We start from the raw sequence: 22,175 nt of genomic DNA on the forward strand, positions 1-22,175 counted from the left end.
AAAAATCATTTAAATTTTATATGTTACATATATAATGAACAGAATTCTCTCTCTCTCTCTCTCTCTCTCTATCTTGCATTCTCCGTAAATTATATATTGTGTTAGAAAAATTTTATAAAATAAAAAAAAATACTATTTTATACATGTAATATAACTATATATTATCAATGGAAAAATATTGTCAATTTGTTATGAATGTACAAAGTGTTACACAAAGATGTACATAATATTTATTTTGTTTGAAAAAAAAAAAAAAAAAACAAAACAAATATATTAAAATATATAAAATTCAAATGTAAATAGTAATAGAAACATATCGCATATCTCTCTAGTCAAATGTAATATATAGCTAATTAAATAAAAACTAATTATCACCTATTCACTACACTTATTATCAGCAAAAATATTGACTTTGAAATTTAATAAAATATCTTACAAATGACACAGTAGATATTAAATAGTATATACTGTTTTTTAACATACACATATGGTATTTTAGATGAAACAGTTATACGTTAATATATGATAATCACGTTAAACTCTGTCAAAATACAGTTATTCTACTCTCTCTTTAAATGCGCATAATTTAAAAGTGATGGCAAATCCGCTTTCTGTATCGCGTATTAAACATTTATACCAATAACAACAACGTAACAATACACGTTATTTAATATTGTAATACAAATGCGTCACTTTGTGGCGCATCATATCACGATATCGTTATCAAAGTTGTTCCCGAAAAAAATTATTCATTTCCGCGCGCACGTATCATTAGTTTTATTAATAAGTCATTGCCGGAAGATCCAGTGATAAACATTGATCCTTCACATCGCGCTCTCTCGCCCGAGTTCTCTTTCAGCTCTATTTTCAATCTTTACAATTTCCGCACATGTTATCTCGCACGATATATTCTTTTTTTTTTTTTTTTTATTTTCCCTAATAACTTGTTCGCGCAAATGTCACTTCTATATAATTGTCTCGATTCGATCGACCTTTCAACGCGCTAACGATTCTGCGTAATCGCAACCGATATCGATCGAAGCTGATATTTCAAGAGAAAAAAAGATATATACGGATTCCGGCGAACGAGAATATTCTATCTTTATAAATCATATAAGAGCAAACATTTTAAAATGCGTCAAACTAAATAACTTATACTTTATGAATATTAATATCACTCATTAAAGAAGTTTATCAAGTCGGAATACGATAAAAACGTCATTAAGAAATCGCAAAAACCCTGATGTGACGAAACACCGCAAGAATATAATATTAAAGATATAAAGAATAAGTTTATCGATATTATATTGTTTGTCCAACAATCATGTACACACGATTTTTTTTCTATCGAAAATAAATTAATCAATTTCTAACATTCCCCTTCGAGCTATCTCGAGAGAGATCTTTATCAATCGAGGCAGTTCCACATTCCATGTGGGATACATCACTCGTCTCGATTACGTCTGCAATCTCTCGGGAACTCATCGCGTTCGGTTATCTCGAGTAGCTTGCACGTCCAGCGGTGCGTGAGATGACCCTTACGCAAGATGAGAAGATCCGGTCGATGTAACCGGAGCGCACCAGATGGAACGGAGCGCCGGCTCGGTGTGCACGTGTACCGGACCGTACCGTCGTCGATGCGCGTCGGGCGGTACCCCGGGTGATACCGGGACCGGGAAAAATTACTAATATGGAAATGAAAAAAAGTAACGAGGGGAGGGGGGGGGGGAGGGGACAAAAGATTACACATGCGATCGCACTGTTACTCACCGATGTAGCTGAGTGGAAGGAGAGAAAGAAATCTGCCGTTCTTCGCCGAAACGCGCGAAATCACAGGACTAATTATCGTATTAAGGCACAATACACTATACTCTCGTTAAGCCAGCAGCTCGTTGTCGCACGATAGATGCGATACAGGCGACGACGGCGATGTAGACGCCAATAAACGCGCAAGAAAGCGGGACAGCCCGGGGATCGATAGCCCGCACCTACGAGGTTACGGAGCCGCCAATCGTGCCGCTTCGACTGTAAAATCTCGCGAACGCGTACGCACGCACGCACGCACGCACGCACGCACGAATACACGCAGTTATCGATTTTCGAACCCCGATGGTGCGGATATATCTGCCCGTCGATGTCGTGCTTCTCGAACAGAAGCGTGCGCTACGACGTTCCGCGCTTGAATGCGAGACCAGGCCCAACGGCGAGCGGCGAGCGGCGAGGCCGCACGTGCTGGCGCCGCCGAGGCACTTCAATCGCCGTCGCTCGGCCAATCGCGATGAACCACCTGTTACTAGCGTAGTGATAGTTATCAGCTGACAGTGAACGGCCGCGGAGGATGCGCGCGCAGCCTTATCAGCTGTGACGTGCGTCGCCGGGCGGACTTTTAAAAACGCGCGCAACGTTTCGGTGATACGTCTCGCGATCCGGGAAACGCCCCAGGAAACGCGACGTCCGTGACGGGAAATGGGAAACGAGGTCGGGAGATTGTTCGGGTAAGACGCGGGAGAATTGGATTAGATAATGCGTGGGAAATGGGTGCAAAGAGATGAGAGAGAGAGAGAGAGAGAGAGAGAGATAATTAAATGCTATGTCACTTATTCTGATTGATAAACAATGCTTTCGTTGATTGCATCTTGCTTTCAAAATCGGGGGATTTCTTTGAGGAGTTCGATATGAAAGAGCGGTTTATTTGCCGCTCCGATTCGTAAAGCGAAGTCGAGAATATACGGCAGCGCGATAATAATAGCATGGGATTAATGAATCTAACGGTATGCGGGTGAAGAAAGCAATGCGGGCAATCGATGCACACATACACACAACATACGCAAACATACAAACACACGGCTGAGTGCATTGAAATATGCATTTGATTTTGAGGCAGATTTTCTACGACCAGTGAAAACACTCAAAGATAATTCTTTACAATCTGTTCGTTTAGTTACACTTTCTAAATTCTGTTCCTTTTTTTTCTGATACGCAAAACAGATTATACTGGTTTAAAAACATATTTTCTTCTGAGTCGACTTTTTCTTATCAAATATTCAATGCTGTTTGTTTTGAAAATTTTTACGCTTTAATATTAAGAATTATATTTTTACAATTTAAATTTATCTAGAAAATAAATTTTTATTATGTACATATATCGACAAACAGCTAATCGCGAGAAACTCTTCAGTTTCATTTTATATCTCAAAAACTGATTCAAGACAAAAGAGCAATTTTGTTATATAAATAGAAGAAATATACACAAAGCTACGGGGCTATACTTTTACAGCTTTGTTGATATACTGTCGATATAGATTTCTATTTGCGCGTTTGGCACTGAATGTTGCCAACTCATGCTAATACATAGTTGCAAATCTGATGTAATATTTGTTAAATATTTCTTGCAAATGTAAAGAACCATTAAAACTGCACAATCACCACTCTATCTGAAGCGACGAACGGAGAAATAATACATATATTTATAAGAAAGTCAGGTGATTCCTCAGGGGCGCGAGTTGCTATATCTCCCGATTATGTAATTATATTCGCAATTTGCAACGCGCAATTTCTAGAGAGAGAGTCTGACGCCGGAAATTCAATCTGACGGCGGAAAGAGATCTTACCTCTCCTTTTGTTCAGCGTCGTTCTCGTTAAAACGGCGCTGAACTCTGGCGATGCTTCCAGATTCGTCTCTGCGTCGCAGTCGCAGTGACAGACATCATCCGCGCCATCTCGTCGACCCGTCTCTGCGCGTTGAATATAAAATTACAGCCGCACATTGTCGCGACAATTTAACCCGGTCTGTTTGCCACGCCAACTCACCTACCTCGATAGAGCGTCTCTATCGATTTTGCAATTATCTCGCAACATACCATGGGGCCGATGCGTTCGTGTACATATATTTACGACGTATATATGTATACGTGCAATACACGCTCTTACGATGATCATTTATGCTCTAATAATGTCCAAACGATCTACGGAAATATATCGCGTGTGTATTTTGCCTTTAATGCCGGATTGGCATTTAGGCTCTTATCGTGATTGTCTATAGACGCCGGATATGGAAGAAACATTGAGTCATAAAGTATGACGCTGTCGCTATTTTTATACGTTGCGCTATATTTACAGCGTATAAGTATGTCATGTATAGGTCTGGTTGATTTTTCAAAATAAAGTTTTTATTCTTCGATTTTCTTCTTCTTACATCGTATCAATATCGTCCAAATTTCACACACCAGTAGTAGAAAATAGCGTGTCACCAATTATATACACGCCTCTCTGCGATAAAATTCTACATATATATATATATTTATGCATGCTTATTTTTTTCTTTTTTTTTCATATCAGGTACAATACAAGGCTGAACAAAATATATGACTATGCGATTTTGTTCTGTAGATTAAAATCTACTTCTCGATAACAATATCGATTATCACTTGAAATTGTATGCCTGTTTTTCATTCGTGTGAAGTACCCCTTTTGAATTATACACAAAGTAACTTATACAATATATATATATATATATACATACATATATGTGTGTGTGTGTATGTGTATTTCACAAAATACATCCTAATTTCGGTGTTTCTTTTTTTTCTTTCGTTATAGCAAAATAAACTCTTGCTTATATAATATATAGTATCTCCGTGTACCGACATATAGCAAGCTAAATGTTAAATTTGTAACGTGTGTTGCAGTAAATAGTACAATCAATCTATCGCTTGTCCGTGTTTAGTTTAGTCGGGACAAATTAATTGTACAAAGATATAGATATTTTATAGGGAGACGTTATATCAATTGAAAAAAAAAACGTCTCTCGATAAAACAGCATTAAAGTAACGAGTAAAAATAAGCCTCAAGAGCGTCGTTAATCCCATTAAGACAAATAAGTCAACATTAAAGTTTACATAACTCGTTTAGATAGTTTCGCGTAATGAGATGGTGTCTGCATAAAAAACGTAAAGTGTGTAAGTTATTAATGAATTACATGCGCTCGTGACAACTCGTGTACGTCTAGATATTAAGTATAATAACGCGTGTACTTTTAAAACACCCCTTTTAAAGCAGATCGTAATAACGCGTTGCGCATCGACGTCACCAATTTCTCCAGCTCCTCGACCTTCATCTTCAGCACGTTGTTGTTCCTTTCCAATTCGGTCGCCCTAACGTTCATTTCCGATTCCTTGGCCTTCTTATTCATCCGCGATCTTCGCGATGCCTCGTTGTTCTTCTCCCGACACTCCCTATACTGCGATAGGGCGACGTCTTCCTCGGAATCGCTCTCTTCGTAGTACCTCTTTCTTTCGTTCTTGTGTCTCGTCTTTGTTCTAAGGATTATCTCCGTTTCCTTGCTACTAGTGGCCTTGGTATTAGTCGACCTCGCCCTTTCCGATCTACGAGACGACATTACGGGAGTTTCCACCGACGACGAGGTCACTGTCGACGTTGCACGTGTTGTCCTCCGACACGTTGATGACATCGGTTCATTGATCTCCTCCTCCGTCTTCACCTTTGCGGAAGTAAGCAAGAACGGTGGCACCGTCGTGTGTGACCTGAGTTTCAGCATAGCTGAGGAATCGGTGGAAACGCTGCCTTCGAGTGAACGCATTTCATCCTAAAATTAAAATTATAATTTTGTCAGTTTTTTTTTTTTAAATTAATCGAAAAGAAATTAATCTTACTTTAACGATCGCGATTAATATTTATTACAATGAGCTCGTCAACTTACGTCGCAAAGGTATGACAGTAGATCGAACGTGTCCGATCCAGTCGTCTCGATCGTACGTAGCTCGTCCCACGTTTCGCGCTGATTTACGGTGGTGTCGATCGGTGAAGTTGGACAAGCTAGATCGCTGCTCGCGTGATATTCGGGTTGGAGCAACGTGTCGGCATCTGGGTTATGTTGTTTACTTGATGCGGTACTTGTAGAAGCTATTGATTCGGGTGACATTAACCACGAGCTGGTTGCGTTCTTTTCCTCGTTATTATATCGTAATCCGTAATCATTAACCAGTTCCGATGAAGATAATAGTAGTTGACGATTGTCACTTGAGTCTTCGATCGTCTTAACGGTATTCATTTTCAAGTTCAGCTTCTCATCATCAGTCGTAGTCTTCAAATCTTTTAATACCCCCTCTTCTTCCGCAGTCAAAACACCGTTACCCTCGTATTTCGTACCTGAAATACAATCGAGTCGTAGCAATGTTCTATCGCAATTAATAAAATGAAAAGATTAATATTAATTAAAGGTTGTGTATGAATGGAATGATTGTTATTTCAAGTAAAGATATTGTATGAAAATAACAAAAATTAAATTGGCAACTTTCCTGCGTTTCCTTGTGCTTCTTCAGCCCGAATAAACATGAAATTAAACTAACAAAATTTTGAAACTATAATCAAATCAAGCTCACAAGAGGCCATATGTATGTACATATAATATTGTGTCGTATGTTTAATATTTTTGCTATCGTAAATCCTTGTACAAAGTTGATGGCATTCAAAAATTCTATCATAGGGTTGTCTGTTTGCTTTCTTATGTATACCCATCTGTTGTTTCAAGCCGGAATAAAAAAAAAAAAAAATAAAAATTATGCGTGTAATGCATTTTTATATAATATATAATATATATATAAATACGTACCTGATAGTTTAAACGTAGTCGATTCACCTATATGAAAATCGCATTGAACCTGGAACGTGTCCATGCACCAGCTGCTCAGATCCTGAAAGTCCTCCTCCCAAGCGGAGAATGTCGCGGTGGCCTCTTCTTTTGCAGAAGAATTTGTCTTTGTGCGCGGAAACACCCAGGGCTCTTTCAAAAACTCGGATTCCATTGTCGGGCTTAGGAGAGGTATCGTCTCCACCTTCGTCGAGGTGACATCGCCCAGTGGCCGCGATCTCACGCCACGAGTAACAGATAACGGCTGCGGCTGACGGTTGCATGATTTTGATACCTGAAAGGTTGGCATTTCGCCGTGAATATCCGATCGTCCGAGAGTTCCAGATCCTCTGTCAGGTTCCCTTCGAACAGTACTTACGTTATGAACACCTCCTTCCTCAACTGAAATGTTGCTGGTTGTTGGACGTTCGTAGATGGGAGGGATTTTGGAAGCCTGCAATAAATATAGGTCTGACTCAGTGCGATAATCAAATTGTCAACTTGATCATATTTGACGTTGCATCAAAACTTAAAAATCGATATTCGCGAGATTAGCCTTTTACTAATGTTTTTAATGCAGATATTTTAATGGATTTAGCGCGGACGTCCTTTTTATACATCATATAGATCATATCCATCATTCTGAGAAACATGAAAGTCATTACGTTTTATTATACATAAAATCTGATAAATAATACCAGCTAACATTTTTGTTTTGACGAACAATAAGCAAAATAGTAATTTATCATGATAACATCGTACTATTATATTATATTATATTACGTTTCCGAGAACTTGATTCTATCTTGTACTTTAGAAGTTTATATGTATCTGCGTCACATATGTAAAATGTTCCAGGAATCTTGCAATATTTTTATCAGATAAAAATTTAATTTAATGAATTAGAGGTCATTTGTCGTTTGGCAGAAATTGATATCGAATCGTATCTTATAAATCTCTCGTGCGATTCTGCTTAGTCATCTGCGAGCTGCTCCAAAATCTTACGTCACGACTTCCTATATATGCAATTTATCTTATCTGTATACATCTTCTTTCGCGATTATACATGTTAGTTCAGCCATCAGGAAAGCAAATATAGCTTGTTGTTTCCGACTCACGTTATCGTTTTGTGGAAATTTTTTTTTTTTCATTTATCCGAGGCAGTTTAAATTAAGGGGTAATCGCGTCTTATCTCATTAGAGCACTCATTATATATTAAGGAAAAAATATTTTTCTTCGCGATATAATAATTCTGGTAAACCTTTGACTCACGCGCTTTGTTTTCTCGAGGTGTGTCGGTTAAGGCGCACTGCGGGAAAAGCGACAGTCAGCTAGACCGACTGGTTACGTAACACCGGACTGGCGTCCGAACACGCATGTGACTCCGATTTTCGCGGGATCGACACGAGTTACATCATTCCGCGACGCAGCTTTGGAATTTGCAATCTCGTCTCTAATCTCGCAAAACGTCAGCAGGACGGAAACTGACTCCAAAAAAGATTGTGTACATCCGCGCTATATGAAAATATATAATTGCGCCGACGACGACGACGACGACGACGACGACGACGACGTCAACACGCGCCCCAATCGATCTTCCGTGACTACGCAGCACTTTTCAACAGTCGGCGCGCTTCTCATTTACAGGTCGAGGAGGTGTTATTTTATACGACACGTCTACTTCCTCATGCAGATGATTACATAACGCGCGCGAATTCGTTCTATACATACGCATCGCGAAATCGCAAACAATTACTCACCCTCCCTGAGACAATCGGCGTTGATGTACCTTCCACTTGGGGGGCTGGATAGAACTGGTAGAAAAAAAGATCAGGGACGATCGATTCGTCGTTTGCTCGCACTGACAATATAACGTTTATCCCTCGTCTCGCGCGGGCGATGTGTCAGAATCAGGTGGACTTGCGTGGGAAGCTGCGTACAACTCTGTCGTGTAGTCGCCTTGATCGTCGCCGTTGAAATGCGGCTCGAGAGGCGGTAGTACCGGGTTAAACCACGTCACGAGACGGCGTTGGGAGACTATACTTCGTGGTGGACGTCATCTGCGGCGAATCGGAGCCGTCGTGAGCTCACCGCGTACGAATCGGAGCGATTTGCGGCGCCGTCGCGGCGCACCGTCCGGACCACGTCATGTGCGGAATTCGAGACGATAATCTCTTTGGGAGTCGATAATTTATTGTTCCTTCGCGTGCTTTCTCGCCAGCGGCCGCCTGTTACTCCAAGCGTTTTTAATGCCACACGTTATCGATCACATTTATTTTGTAGATACAATTTTAATAATTATTTAAACTTGTCGAAATTTAAATCACGTGTAAGAACGAGCAAATTTTATTTCATTATTGCATATCATCCTTGTTTATAACAAAAAAAAAGGCGAAAAAATATTGATGCGATTGCATGACTCATAGAATGCATACAACAATCACGTACAATTGTAACAAATAGGATAAGTGGGATTGAAGTAGGAATCTAATTTGGAGTCGGCTACTGCTTGGACAAATTTCGGACAAAGAAAGTGCGACAACCTGATGTAACAGTAATTGCTTCATAATAAATAGGAGAATAGAGTAGATCGATATTAGTAAATTTGATTGGCAAAAATAATCTTTTATTAAATTCACATCGCTCTTTAATCGCATTAAAAAAAGAAAAAAATTGTATATATACGTAATATAACAACATATTTCTAAATACAAAAAAATACTCTCAAAAAATACTGTTAAAAGAGGAAACGCAAAATATTATGATTAAATATCACTCGCAAAGTACATATATAGTAATACAGCTGTAAAAGTTGTTACTTTAATAATGCATCATGCAATGTTATCGTGCCTCGATTGCAACCAAGTTAGTCGACGAGTAGTGACTACATATTGGCTAGATGGAGTTGCCAGTACAACTGGATTTGAATATGTGTACCTTTCATAAATATATTACACGTACTACTTACTTTTATAACATGATGATGATTGAGAAAAATATAATTTCGCGATTATTATTTTAGAAAATCGATAATTGTTACAAATTTGACATCTATGTTTATCTAATGCCAAAACTATAAATATAAATCTTGTGTGAATTTAGAAAAAAAAATACGCATTTATAAAAATTAATTGAATATTAATTTATCAAGAAAGCTATTTATATAATTATTTATACATTAAGATTCTGAATGCGAGGGACGGTTTCTTCCACGAATTCGATATATAAAGGAAAGCGAATAAATTGGAGGGTCTCTGCAGTGACGTATACCGCATTCCAACGATCTTTCTTTTTGCTCATGCGTATACATATAATTATCACAAACACATGTCTCGTGAACTAACACAGTCTCCTATCTTCGAAACGGGATTTCTTACGTGACATCAAATAACTCTGTAATGATCCAACGAGTTTTTGCTACATTTCATATCATTTCCATATCATTTTCATAATAATTAATCTTATAAATAACACATATAACTGAAATATCTTAAGAAAAGTTATAAAATTAGAATTTTTTTCTCTGACAAAATTAAAGTTTGAAGTTATTAACAAAAATATATATAGGTGACAGATGAGCATTTTGTCTTGTGGCAATTATTTCTCTGATTAATCAGGCATATTTTAAATTGCATTTAGTGTGAAACAAAACTTTGCTTCAATAAACGTTTTACAATGTACAAAGGGATTTTGTAGAAACAAAATTGTAAATATCATTTCGAAGAATTATAAAGTATTATATTTTACAATCTGTTTGGAGACGTGCGATAAATGCAATTCTGTGAATTCTTATCTCTGACTACAAATGGTTATCAGTGAAGTGCAAAAGTAAAAAGTACTCTTAAATGCAATATTTATGATGAATCGAAAACAGAGCGTAAATTATGAGGATCGCATCGAAGTATATCAACATACATCGCATAAATTTAAAAATTATTTCTCTCTCTAAATATTAACCAAGCTTTGTATATTTTAGTTTACAATGGCTTTAATGACAGGAGATTATGCTAAAGCTCACGATGTTGGAAATCGACGTAAGCGTCAGTTATAATTAATTTAATATTGCATGTATTGTATACAAGTATAAATTGTTACCTAAAAATTGAATTAGTAAACAAGCAAATTGATCAGACTAAAATTTTATTTTACCAATAGTGTTGACACGTAATCGGAACGATGCAGATGTTATCAAAGTTCTCAATATTTTGAAGCAGAAAAATCAACATGGTACGTTTCTTATTTCATATTCTATCCCACATTATCCTAGGCTTCTATTTGCTTTTAATATAATAGATATAGAAGAGTGTGAAAAGTTGAGTTCCATTGACAGCTCAATTGAATTTGACAATGAATGCGGGAAAAGTGACGTAACTGATGGCAAGGACGCTGATATTGTAGACGATAACACGGATAGTCGCATCGATCCGAGAACGAGAAATAAAATTGTGTCGCACGACATATCTCGATTGAATATTGACAAGGCTAACACTAATTTCAATTTTAAACAGAGAATGCACAGAGTGATACCGATCAAAGTAAATAAAGTGTTAGACAAATAAAATGTTGCAAGTTGTTAGGTGTTAAAAATGAATAATGGAGTAGTTTTATAGGGTAATTTATAACAACACGCATATATATATATATATATATATATATATATAAACGAATAAAACAGTAACACGGGGACATTTTATTGAAATACATTTTATTAATAAAAAACAACTATTTGTTAAAGTTTTTACAACATAAATGAAAAAAACAGCGTGGTAAGCATCGTTCGGTGCACACTCGCCGCGCAGACATAAAATTCCATTATTTGTCATGCCCGGCGGCTCTCTATTCTCGTTTTTTACAAAGAGATTATTGTCGCGTGAGAGAGAGAGTGTATGGTAAAAGTTTCCAAAGTTACTTGAATCATCGCGAATATCAAATCTGTTTTCTCACAGCGCAGGTATTTTCGCGAGATTTTTCATTTTCTCTCCTCCCCTAATTCTTTTATCACTCGCTGGAATTAAATTCGAAATCTTGCCAAACTTTTTTCTCCCTCTCGTCGCGCGCATTTATTATATTACAACGATGATGCGTATACCTTTCGAGTAACAAAATATAAATCCACTTATGTATATAATTATATTAACATATACAAGCACACACAGTTTCTCTCACGTACGCACCGTTAATTGTACGAGTTAATAAAAAAAAGGAGAAAGGGAACGGGGATGATGATGGTGATGGTGTCGGGGGATGGTTCTTAACACACATGTCTATGCGGTATTAAATTACAAAAATTACAACCTCGCGCGTAAGTCTCTTTAATCATTGAACACGCATCGAATTTCACTTCACGAAGGACGGACGGGTCCCATTTATTTATTAATTTTTTTCGCCTGTTTTTTTTTTTTTTCTTTACGTTGCGCGCCTCGAATTTCCGGCTCGAGCGAACACGTGCCGAAGCGACGATCGGTGTACGATCTACCGATCGTCGTTCCAGGACTCTTGCGTCGGCAGACGCGCGTCTCTTGCAGATCGACGCGAGATTCCGCGGCTCCGATCGAGCCTCTCTCTTTCTTTTTGTCTCTCTCTTTTTCTCCCGTCTCACGTCTGGTCGTCTGATCTGAACAACCGCGGAACTCGGCGCCGTCATTATAGAAGGATATGCAATAAATAACACGATCCGTCGATCGGGTTGGAGCAACGACGACGGCGACGTCGCACGAAGGATGAGATACCGTCGTCGCTTCGTCTGATTACACCGATATCTCTCGTATTTTCGTACTCTACGTTGGCATGAAAGTCATTGTTCTACCCGGTCACTGGCCTTCGCTGTCGCTGTCGCTCTTATCTGCAAAATGGATATTTCGTAATGTTATTTCCTGCGCCGCAGACGCTCGTTTCTGTGATAGCGCGTTGTGACGGCTTTCACTATTTGTTCGTTACGTTAATCAAGTAATAACGGAAATTTGTTACGTGTTCTATGATAATAAAAAGACGAGGTGTACACGTGGAAAAATTAAATTGATTAATAAATAAGCAGCTGGCGAGAGGCCGCGTTGCATCTCTGATCTTGTTGGCAGTAATTTCCGGACGGTCGCGCCAAAGGTGCGATGAGCCGTGGCATTGATTAATTGATTACGAAGGTAGTTGCGGGATTGTACCTTTTTTACCGGTATACGCATGACGCTTCAGTCTGTCGTAAAGATCGTCTTTCGTGCCGTAAATACTGGCGTTCGATCGGGCAAGACTATTCATTTTCCCGTTGTGTAGGCTCTCTGTATAGGAAGAAAAAAAAATCAATCAACACTCGTGACATATTTTGCGATATAAAACACATAATCTCAAGTTTTATAGTTATATATTGTGACATTTACTTCGAGCGACATTAGTGAATTTAAATCGCGTGCGAAGAATAATTTCAACCCAGCTCTCACCTTTCATGTAAGTCTCGTTATAAAAGTTGGGCATTTCCCATCCATCTTCCTCATCGTCGTAATAATGAGCATATGTACTATGATGTGACGGCGCTATCGACTCGGCGTATGGTGTCGGCGCACCATAATAGAAGTTTACCTGAGAGCCATTCTGGTCAGTCGCTGGGGTGAGCATTTTCTTCGGTTCCTTCTTTCTAGAGGCTCTGTTGAATAGAAATATCGCTGATAATTATCCATGTACTGATAAGAAATATTAAATTAGTACTGAAAAATTATTTTCAACAATATTTCTAGATTGTAATTTTCGTGAATTAATTTTTAACCTAATTTTTAATCAATTTTCTACGCTAACCTGACGCAAATCATCCAGACGAGCAGCACCACAATAATTATCAAAATAACACCTCCTGCTATGCCACCGGTGATGTAGAAGAACTCGGATTTTTCCGTGCAATGTTTGCCAGTGAAGCTGCCGCTGCATCTGCACGAGGGTTGTCCGCGAGAGTCCTTGAGACAGGCACCCTCGTTATCGCAGTAGCCAAGACAAACGTCTGTGCAAACGGTTCCCGTGCCATTGTATCCGGGCTTGCACTCGCATTTGAAGTCGCTCGTCTCTGGTATAAGTAGACAATATGCGTTTGCATCGCAGTGCATCTCCGCGCCGCTCGTCTCGCACGGGTTCGTGCAGTCTACCTTCTTCGTCTGTCATCACACATAAATATTAAGTATTTCAACTATTTATATACTAACTATATATAACTATATATAATATTTCAATCTTTTATCCCGTGATAAATATTTTCATTTATTTATTGCATATGTGTATTATATTTTTTTAGAATTATATTAATATTATTAATACCTATTAGAGATGAGGAAAAAAAAACTTACAGCAGCGGATCCTTTGGTGCTGGTGTTCGGCGGGCAAGGGATGCAGAAGGTCTGCTGCGGTTCCGGTTGATACGTTCCCTTCTTGCACTCCACGCAATCGTTGAGGCTTCCGTTGAGGTAAGTTCCAGGCTCGCAGACCGGAAGCGAGCATTCTTCTATCGCGGCCGATCCCATATTCGGGGTTGTTCTGCCGAGAGGACAAGATTGGCAGGCAGCTTGCACTCCCTGAGTGCGATACGTGCCACGTGGGCAAGGCTCGCATTTTCCCTCGACTGCCAACTGCTGTCCGGATCCGCACTCGTCCCGGCATTCCTCGCGGGACACCGCCTCGGCGGTCCTCGTGGTTTTTCCGAGACCACACAGCAGACACGAGAAGCTGCCCTCGTTCGGTTGGTAGAATCCGTGACCACAGTTGCGACAGAGACCGGCCAAGTCGTCGTAGTATTTGCCGGCCGGACATCGCTCCTTGCAATCAGCTGCGCTACGAGCGCCAGGACCCATTGTCACGCTGGGACGGCCGGCGATCACTGGACAGGAATTGCATTTCAACTGTCCAGACTCGCTCTGGTAAGTGCCCTTGGGACAGGACACGCAGTGCGTCGTCTCTTCGTCATAATAAGTGCCTACCGCGCATGGTACTGTAAACAATAAATATACTTGTAAAATACGCTTTGAACTTTTTGCACTGTAATATATTAAAGAAATAAATAATGCTGTAAAATATTTTTTATATTTATCCATTATCCAAATATAAAATACCCATGATATTCTGAAGAATGAATCTGTATAATAAAATTGAGTATCAAATTAATTGTGAAAATTAACTATATGTTTTGCTGGAGTATTACTTTATATATTAAAATCGAGTATCAAATTTCTTAAAAATATGAACCGCATGTTTTACTGGCATATTTTCTGAGTAAAAAAATCTTGCAACATTTATAAAATTTTTATTTTTATTTTAAAAGTAAATTAGCTTACCGCAATCTGGCGCCATGACAACTTGTCCAATCGGGCAGGCATAATCGGATTCCAGGATGAGAGACGCAGGATCTGGCACAGTGTTGGGCAGAATATCGTGAACGTCAAACTGATCCTCTTCTAGAATTAATTTTTCAAGCAACATCTGCACGGTCGAGCGTTCGTTCGAATTAGCATTCAGGATCGGATCACTGTAAAATATAGTGAGGATTATCGTTCTGTAGATCCATATAATATATGCGATAGCAACAGGCATGAAGGAATTTGCGCAAATATATACAGCCGTTATCTCGAGGCAAGTGAAGTAAATAAGGCAGCCTTGTCTTTCGACCAGAATCCTCGTCAGTAGTCTCGTGTGCTGCAGGTTAAATCATCGCACTCATGCCCTTATTATAAATCTAATTAATACATAAACTTTGTATTCATTGGTTGTCACGTCAATAACGTAAGTTGTCAATATATGTCAGGATTGTCGTCATCGCAAACCCAAGCTGCTGGACGCATGAGCTATAAAATTCATTAATTTTCCCGCAATGTTCAATTTTTACTTTTCTAATTAGCAGCAATTTTTACAATATTTTATAAACTGTTTAAATATTTTTTTTTTTTTGTAATCCGCTAGTGTATTGAATAACAGATCTTTTTCAATAAAGCAATGATAAACGATCTCACAGCTTGGTTACACGAATTTTGTTACGCTGTTATCATTGTCGAAATATGAAAATACTTATTGTGGTTTGCTATACATAATGATATTCCCATAATGATGATCCCTGTACATATGATTAGTTAGTAATAACGTGCACATGAGCTTTTGCTTTTGCCTACAATTTGATTCGCTTACAATTTGTAAGCAGGAATTTTCGTAGGATTAGTCATTAGCATGATTTATCATTTCTCGATAAAATTAATTATGCAAATTCGAGAGTTATGCACAATTAACAGGAAAATACACTAAAACATGTGATTACACGCGAGAGATTGTTATAAACTGCATATTATATGACTGTTTAGAATGATAACGTATTAGAGAGATGATGTCGAATGGCGGGTAAAACATGTAAATGAGAATCAAATTGCACGTAGCATGAATCGAGCTATCCTTACTTTATCGCTGGGAACGAGATCTCCACCTCGTAGGTGTCACTGCCTTGGCGACCCTGTCTCGTTCTATGATGCAACACAAGTAACAGAAAAATGCTCAGTATACTGAGATCCACTGTAAGCGAAACGCGTGGCGAAGACAACACATTTAAGAGATGCGTTTGACATTCGAAATGACCGACATGTGCGAGACACGAAAAAATAAGCCATGAATTACAGCAAGCTGTAATTATTTTGCTTACAATAAAAATGCGTTTGAAACAGTTGAGACACGCTGTAAAAATTATCAATTGAATTCGCGAACATCCGAACAGGCCGTGAGAATTTTCGAAAGCGCTCGTTAATTATTGTAAAAAAAAATTGTAATACGCTACTTACGGTTCTGCAGACACAATGGCGGAAACCACGTACGTTCCGCCGTCTTCCTCGTTCGTTTCTCTCGTCGTGCGTACGCGATGATCGCATTGCACATCGATATGAAGATCTTTGCACTCGCGAGTTCCTAAACAGTAAATTAATATTATAAAAATTAATATATATATATATGTTTCTTTAGTGTTATATAAAATAACGATCTGTTTGGAAATTGTGTATTACCTTCGTAAGAGTACGAACAGAAGTTCCAGTCTCTGTTTAGTGAATTCACGGCGTTTCGAACCTTCTGCTTAAGCACACCCTGACCGGCCTCGTTGCAGAGCACCGATGTCGGGAAGTTCATTTTAATTTTGAAGACCCTTTGCGCTGACGTAGAGCCTAGAAAATATATATTTATTAATTTATTAATTTCAGAGAGAAAGAGAGAAATTATATATATTAATAATATATATTTATTAATTTAAACGTAAAACAAAATATAATTACTTGTACAAGCAGGATACACCAGAGGTAGACTAGGATCATTGGTGGGCCTCCAGAAGCCTTCCGCACCGCATGTGTAGAACTTGGGAACCTCCTGCGAAAATCGAAGTCCGACGTTGCAAGAAATTTCGCAGACCTTGAATTGGCCACCCGAGCCCCAGTCTTTGCACTGTTGCATGCCACCGATGGGATCGTCCAACATTGGGCAAAAGTCCGCTGCAACAAGAAGAATATATTGAAATTTTAAATAATTCACGCACAAAGACGTTGAAAAAATATCATTTTTGCAAATAGATATTTTATTATTTTTTCTTGAACAAATATTAAATAAGGAAAATTTTACTTACACAATACGTAAACTTTGAAACTGCAGCTGGCCGAATTTCCGACTTGATCGTAAGCCACGTAACTAATATCATAAGTGCCCCACATCAGAGTCTGCCCGGATCGGTGTCCGTTCTTCTCCTGTATCCTTGTGATGCCGACATTGTCGCTGAAACGCGGCTCGTCCCAGGTGACGATGGACGATCCGTTTCGCGCGATCACCCAGAGATCGCCCGGACAGTGTTCCACCTTGGGCGGAATCTTGTCAGCCTCGAGTTGCTGGCACCTGTTGCCGCCGTAACCGGGCGGACACACTCGCTGTCCACAATGCGACGGCACGATTCTCTCGACACCACCTACGGTCTCGTCGTATCCTGCCCATGTTAACACCAGACCTTGATAGAGAACCGGTTCCGTACGGCAGTCGCGCACCTGTTTCTGAATCTCATTTGTCACGTGCAAAGCGCGGCTCCAGACTTGCACTTTTGTCAGATGACCTTGGAAACCCGATTCCGTGTAGCCCTTTATGTTCTCGCTCTGTGGTTTACCTAACACGGCCCACGCGCTACAAAAAAAAAAAAAAGACATTTCTTTAATTAATATCAAGAAAAGTATTAAATTAATTTTTGCAAAGATGTATAAAAAAGTGCGATTTCTAAGAAAATACTTACTACGCTGGAAGTGATCTGCCGCTACCGTAGCCCTCGGTCTTGCTAGCGATGAGACCCTCCGTAATTAGAGTGAGCTCTCCGCCATTTTCCCCGTTCCACACAACTGCAACGTGATGCCATTGTCCATCGTTTATGGTCGCGTATTCTTTGAATGGCAGATATACGTCTTGCAAGTCGTGGAAGAGGGCTATCTGAACTCCATTACTGTGTGCTTGGATCATAAGTCTGCGGTTTGTTGGAACGTGCGGCGAGCTGAACAAAAGATATTACAAATGTAAATGCTTTATTATAATTTGCTTGAAAGAAGAATAATAGCAAGCAGTATTATGTAAAATAGATTGTTACAAATAAAAGTGCAAATAAACTTACCTGACGGCATAAAGAGTGAAGAAAATTCCAGCTTCATCTCTCTGAGTAAATTGCACCCACATAGCAATAGTCAGGCTTTTTGTGGAACCAGTGAAAAATGGAATAATTTGGGAAGCACTGCTTCGTGCCGGATCGCTAAAGTACAAGTCATAATCGACTTGGATGGCTGCGAGAATTTGAATTAAATTAATAAAAATAATTAAAAATATCTCTAAGTTAAAAAAAAAAAAAAACAAATTATAAGACGTACATTTCCTGCAATCGTCGCCAGTTAAATTAAACGGACATTGGCAGAAGAATTTGCCGGTGAGATCGATACAGGTCGCCGATGGCGGACAAGAATTCTCTTTGCAGTCGATTATGTCTTCTTCGCATGTTTTGCCTGATTAAGGGAAATTAGAAAATTATTTTTAAATATAATATAATTTATTATATAATTAATCTGTCAAAAAAAAAGGAAATAACATTGATGTATTAATAATTACCTGTATATCCTGGCGGACATATGCAGGTGAATCCAAGGCCCTCGTCGATGCAAGTAGCACCGTTTTTGCAAGCACCAGCTTGACAGGCGTCATATTCATATTGACAGCCGATACCTGTGTAATCGTCGGGGCAGGTACAGTTCAAACCTGAACCAAAATCTTGACAACGACCATGATGCATGCACGGATTTCCGATGCAACGTTCCGGTGCTGTTTCGCATTGCTTGCCGTCGGTACCGGATGGGCAGCTGTCAATTAAAAAAATTTGAAATAAATTGATAATTTTTTTTTCCAAATAAGAAAAAAACATTCTCAGAAGTTCATATACTTACACGCAGAAGTAATCCATGAACAAGTCCACGCATGCGGCATCGTTCTGACACGGTCGATGCTGGCACGTACCGACGTCTATTTGACAGTGAGTTCCGGTCCATCCCTCTGGACAAACGCACTTGAAACCGCCAATTTCATCTATGCACCTTGCGTTGTTCAGGCACGGATTGGACTTGCAGTCATCAATGTCAGTCTCACACGACGCGCCTGTGTAACCCTCACGGCAATGACAGACAAAAGTATTGTCGAGATCCACGCAACGATCGGTACCAACCGGATTGCAAGGATCGCTGAGGCACTCATCGATTTCCGCTTCGCACTGCAGTCCGACATAGCCGGGTCTACAGTTGCAGACGAATCCGTCTATTTGGTCCAAGCATGTGGCACCGTTCTGGCAAGGATCGGACGCACAGTCATCGATCGTGTGCTGACACTGTTTGCCGGTATAACCAGGCTCGCAGGTGCAGGTATAATCGCCAATTTGGTCAATGCACTGGCCGTTATTCCTGCATGGTTTCGAAACACACTCGTTGATGTTGCTCTCGCAAGCCGCGCCGGTCCATCCCGCATGACAAATGCATTCATGACTGAAGAGTTTATCCACGCAGATGCCATTCAGACAAGGATTGCCCGAGCACAGGTCGATCTTCTCGTGGCAGCGTTTACCGGTGAATCCGGGCGGACAATCGCAGACAAAGTCATTGATCAAATCAGTGCAGTTGGCACCGAGCAGGCAGGGTCGCTCGGCGCAATCGTCAGTGTTGATCTCGCAGCTCTGACCTTCCCATCCTGGAAGACAGTCGCACTTGTAGCGGCCTTGTTGAAGAGCTACACACGTCGCACCATTGTTGCAAGGGTTTCCGCTAGCTGTGCATGGATTGATCTGAAAATTATATGAAACGCAAAATTAAATTAAATATATTTTCGATTTTTTATCGAATATTTTTTTGCAAAAACAAGCAGACGCTTACAGTGATATCGCAATCGACTCCGGTGTATCCAGATCGACAGAGGCAAGTGTAATTGTTAAATCCAGGCTCATCTTTGCACATGGCTCTCTCTGGACACGTGTCGTTGGTACAGTCCGATTTTTCTTCCTGACAATTGATACCGGAATAACCGTTAGCGCACTGGCATCTGTAGCCTTGTGGCAAATCGATGCAAGTCGCACCGTTGTAACACGGTTGAGACGCGCACTCATCGATGTCGATCTCGCAACGTCTTCCGGAGAATCCAGCTGGGCAGAAACAATGCATGCCGTGTCCCATTGACACGCAGAGACCGCCGTGCTGGCATACGTTGTCAGTGCACTGAACAGGTTTGCATTCCTCGCGACCCACCGAGCCGGATCCGTCCGTGTACATGTTTGTGGGACACTCGATGCAGGTGGTCGCGCCATGCTGAGGCTGGAAGAAGTTCTTGGGGCACTGAGCACACGGGGCTAATCCCGTGTCCGAGTACATGCCTGGGGAACACTTGGCACGACAACGATCGCGACCAGGAGCGGCCGGTTGATACGTGAACGTGCCGGCTGGACAAGTCTGGCAGTCCTTGTAGCCGCCTATCGGCGGCTCGCCGGTGTAGCTGTTTCTAGGACACTCCAGGCAAGGCACCAGACCAGTAGGCGAATACGTGCCGTAACCGCAAACTGGTACACAATCGTTTATGTCCTTCGAACCTTCCTCCTTCGTATAAGTACCGAACGGACAGCGCAAGCAAGAACCCTGACGGTCGCTGTTTTGATAGAAGCCCTTTAGACAGGCTGTACACTGCTTCTGTTTCTCACCGGCGAAGGTTCCGGCCGGACAGTACACTAAAAATGTAAGAAAAAGTATTGCAGTTAAATTTTTTTAAAGATATTCAAAGCAGGAAATTGAAAATTAAATAGTACGGTTACTTACGACAACGAGGAACATCGTTGGTATCCATGTTTAATACTTCACCGACGCTGCAAGTGAAACCTTTGCTGCTAGATGATTTGAGAGCACGAAGAGGCGGACATTGATTGCCGATCGCCGAGACATTTAACAGTGGCTCGATAACCGCACTCGTAGGAACCGATAAATCGAAAATCAGACTCAATGTGTTGCCGCAATGTTCGTATAATTGCGTTTGACGCACTGCCGGTACGATTACCAAGACAAAATCCATCTGAAATTTGTCAAAATATATTACTAATAATTCTTCATCGTATTGCCTTATTTCAGTTATCTTTAACAGTATTTTTGTCAGTATTAGATGATGTAATCATTAAAATTTTATATTTATTTCTTACCTTGAGAACATTTTCTTCGATCAAGAAAGGCGTCGATTTGATGAAAGATACATTCATGTTTACACTGAGACCGGAGCAACGTTGAGTTAAAATATTATTGATATTCGTATAATGTTGAGTCATGAGATCCTGATACATTGGCAAACAAGCTCGAGAAAGGGCACCATTCGCGCGATAAGTTACCGAGGCGATTACATGATAATCAGCTTGTTGCGTGTCTACGGAGAAGAAAACATTTAATTAATTATATTGTACAAAAGGCAATTTAAAGAAACTTGAAGCAAAGACAAAGACTGACTTTCGGAAACACAGTCGGGTACCATCGACGAAGGCGTCCACCGTTTGTTAACGTCGCATCCGAACGTCTTTACTGACGCACCGTCCGTGAATCTATATCCAGCCCTACAAGTTGCTATACATTGCAGTGCCTTATCTCCAGGGATACATTTTAGATTGCCATTAGCTGGCGGTTTCAATTCCCAATCGACGCAGGGCGTCGCTTGGACCGAAACTTGGAAGTGACAAGTTGCTCGATTACCGCTCGAGTCTGTTGCATAAACTGTTACGTTTTCAAAGCTACCGACTCGAATCATCGCACGTTCTGGCACAAAAGAAATTTTCACGGGACCAGATGCGTCCGTTGCGTTGATACGTCTACGTGTTTCGTTGAAATTGATGGAGTAACTTTCTTGCCGATCGATCAATTCGATGACGTAGCTCTGGGGACAGCTCAATTTCGGCGGAGTTATATCTGTGATATATAAAAATCGTATCATTGATATTAATATTTTCAAAATTTTTTATTTT

General features: G+C 40.0%; 4 protein-coding genes across 6 annotated transcripts in view; 1 reads left to right on the forward strand and 3 right to left on the reverse strand.

The window, feature by feature from the left end:
- Positions 1 to 2,218, reverse strand: part of Creba (Cyclic-AMP response element binding protein A) — a 28,401-nt gene extending 26,183 nt beyond the window's left edge. The window contains exon 1 of the mRNA XM_072891590.1: positions 1,771 to 2,218. The gene's annotated coding sequence lies outside the window, so the exon portion shown is untranslated. The remainder of the gene's footprint in view (positions 1 to 1,770) is intronic.
- A 1,929-nt stretch (positions 2,219 to 4,147) lies between these two features.
- Positions 4,148 to 8,553, reverse strand: LOC140665445 (uncharacterized). 2 transcript variants are annotated; one of them, XM_072891592.1, is made up of 5 exons: positions 8,410 to 8,553; positions 7,029 to 7,103; positions 6,632 to 6,944; positions 5,720 to 6,168; positions 4,148 to 5,605 (listed from the first exon to the last, which is right to left on the reverse strand). In XM_072891592.1, exons 3-5 carry the CDS (start codon positions 6,822 to 6,824, stop codon positions 5,036 to 5,038), a joined length of 1,212 nt encoding a protein of 403 aa, XP_072747693.1. In that variant the 5' UTR covers positions 6,825 to 6,944; positions 7,029 to 7,103; positions 8,410 to 8,553; the 3' UTR covers positions 4,148 to 5,035. The 2 variants fall into 2 exon arrangements, with proteins under 2 accessions (XP_072747693.1, XP_072747692.1); XM_072891591.1 differs by lacking the exon at positions 8,410 to 8,553 and adding an exon at positions 7,922 to 8,304.
- A 1,590-nt stretch (positions 8,554 to 10,143) lies between these two features.
- Positions 10,144 to 11,231, forward strand: LOC140665285 (uncharacterized). Its single transcript, XM_072891195.1, has 2 exons — positions 10,144 to 10,683; positions 10,805 to 11,231. The coding sequence occupies exons 1-2, from the start codon at positions 10,632 to 10,634 to the stop codon at positions 11,206 to 11,208; spliced, it is 456 nt and encodes a 151-aa protein (XP_072747296.1). The 5' UTR covers positions 10,144 to 10,631; the 3' UTR covers positions 11,209 to 11,231.
- Positions 11,232 to 11,337: 106 nt separating this feature from the next.
- The window catches only part of Uif (sushi, von Willebrand factor type A, EGF and pentraxin domain-containing protein uif), a 35,832-nt gene continuing 24,994 nt past the window's right edge, over positions 11,338 to 22,175 (reverse strand). The window contains exons 18-37 of one of the 2 annotated variants that reach the window (XM_072891160.1): positions 21,667 to 22,119; positions 21,369 to 21,586; positions 20,995 to 21,244; positions 20,065 to 20,906; positions 19,093 to 19,976; positions 18,761 to 19,008; positions 18,526 to 18,657; positions 18,276 to 18,441; positions 17,907 to 18,158; positions 17,259 to 17,800; positions 16,915 to 17,127; positions 16,651 to 16,806; positions 16,432 to 16,555; positions 16,057 to 16,119; positions 14,950 to 15,140; positions 13,969 to 14,606; positions 13,430 to 13,779; positions 13,078 to 13,280; positions 12,805 to 12,918; positions 11,338 to 12,491 (exon numbers count right to left, since the gene is read on the reverse strand). In XM_072891160.1, coding sequence (XP_072747261.1) covers positions 12,460 to 12,491; positions 12,805 to 12,918; positions 13,078 to 13,280; positions 13,430 to 13,779; positions 13,969 to 14,606; positions 14,950 to 15,140; positions 16,057 to 16,119; positions 16,432 to 16,555; positions 16,651 to 16,806; positions 16,915 to 17,127; positions 17,259 to 17,800; positions 17,907 to 18,158; positions 18,276 to 18,441; positions 18,526 to 18,657; positions 18,761 to 19,008; positions 19,093 to 19,976; positions 20,065 to 20,906; positions 20,995 to 21,244; positions 21,369 to 21,586; positions 21,667 to 22,119 — 6,071 coding nt within the window. In that variant the 3' untranslated portion in view covers positions 11,338 to 12,459. The remainder of the gene's footprint in view (positions 12,492 to 12,804; positions 12,919 to 13,077; positions 13,281 to 13,429; positions 13,780 to 13,968; positions 14,607 to 14,949; positions 15,141 to 16,056; positions 16,120 to 16,431; positions 16,556 to 16,650; positions 16,807 to 16,914; positions 17,128 to 17,258; positions 17,801 to 17,906; positions 18,159 to 18,275; positions 18,442 to 18,525; positions 18,658 to 18,760; positions 19,009 to 19,092; positions 19,977 to 20,064; positions 20,907 to 20,994; positions 21,245 to 21,368; positions 21,587 to 21,666; positions 22,120 to 22,175) is intronic. The other variant, XM_072891161.1, reaches the window with a different exon arrangement.

Source organism: Anoplolepis gracilipes, chromosome 4 (genome assembly GCF_047496725.1).
Source record: "Anoplolepis gracilipes chromosome 4, ASM4749672v1, whole genome shotgun sequence".
Taxonomy (NCBI): Eukaryota; Metazoa; Arthropoda; class Insecta; order Hymenoptera; family Formicidae; genus Anoplolepis; species Anoplolepis gracilipes.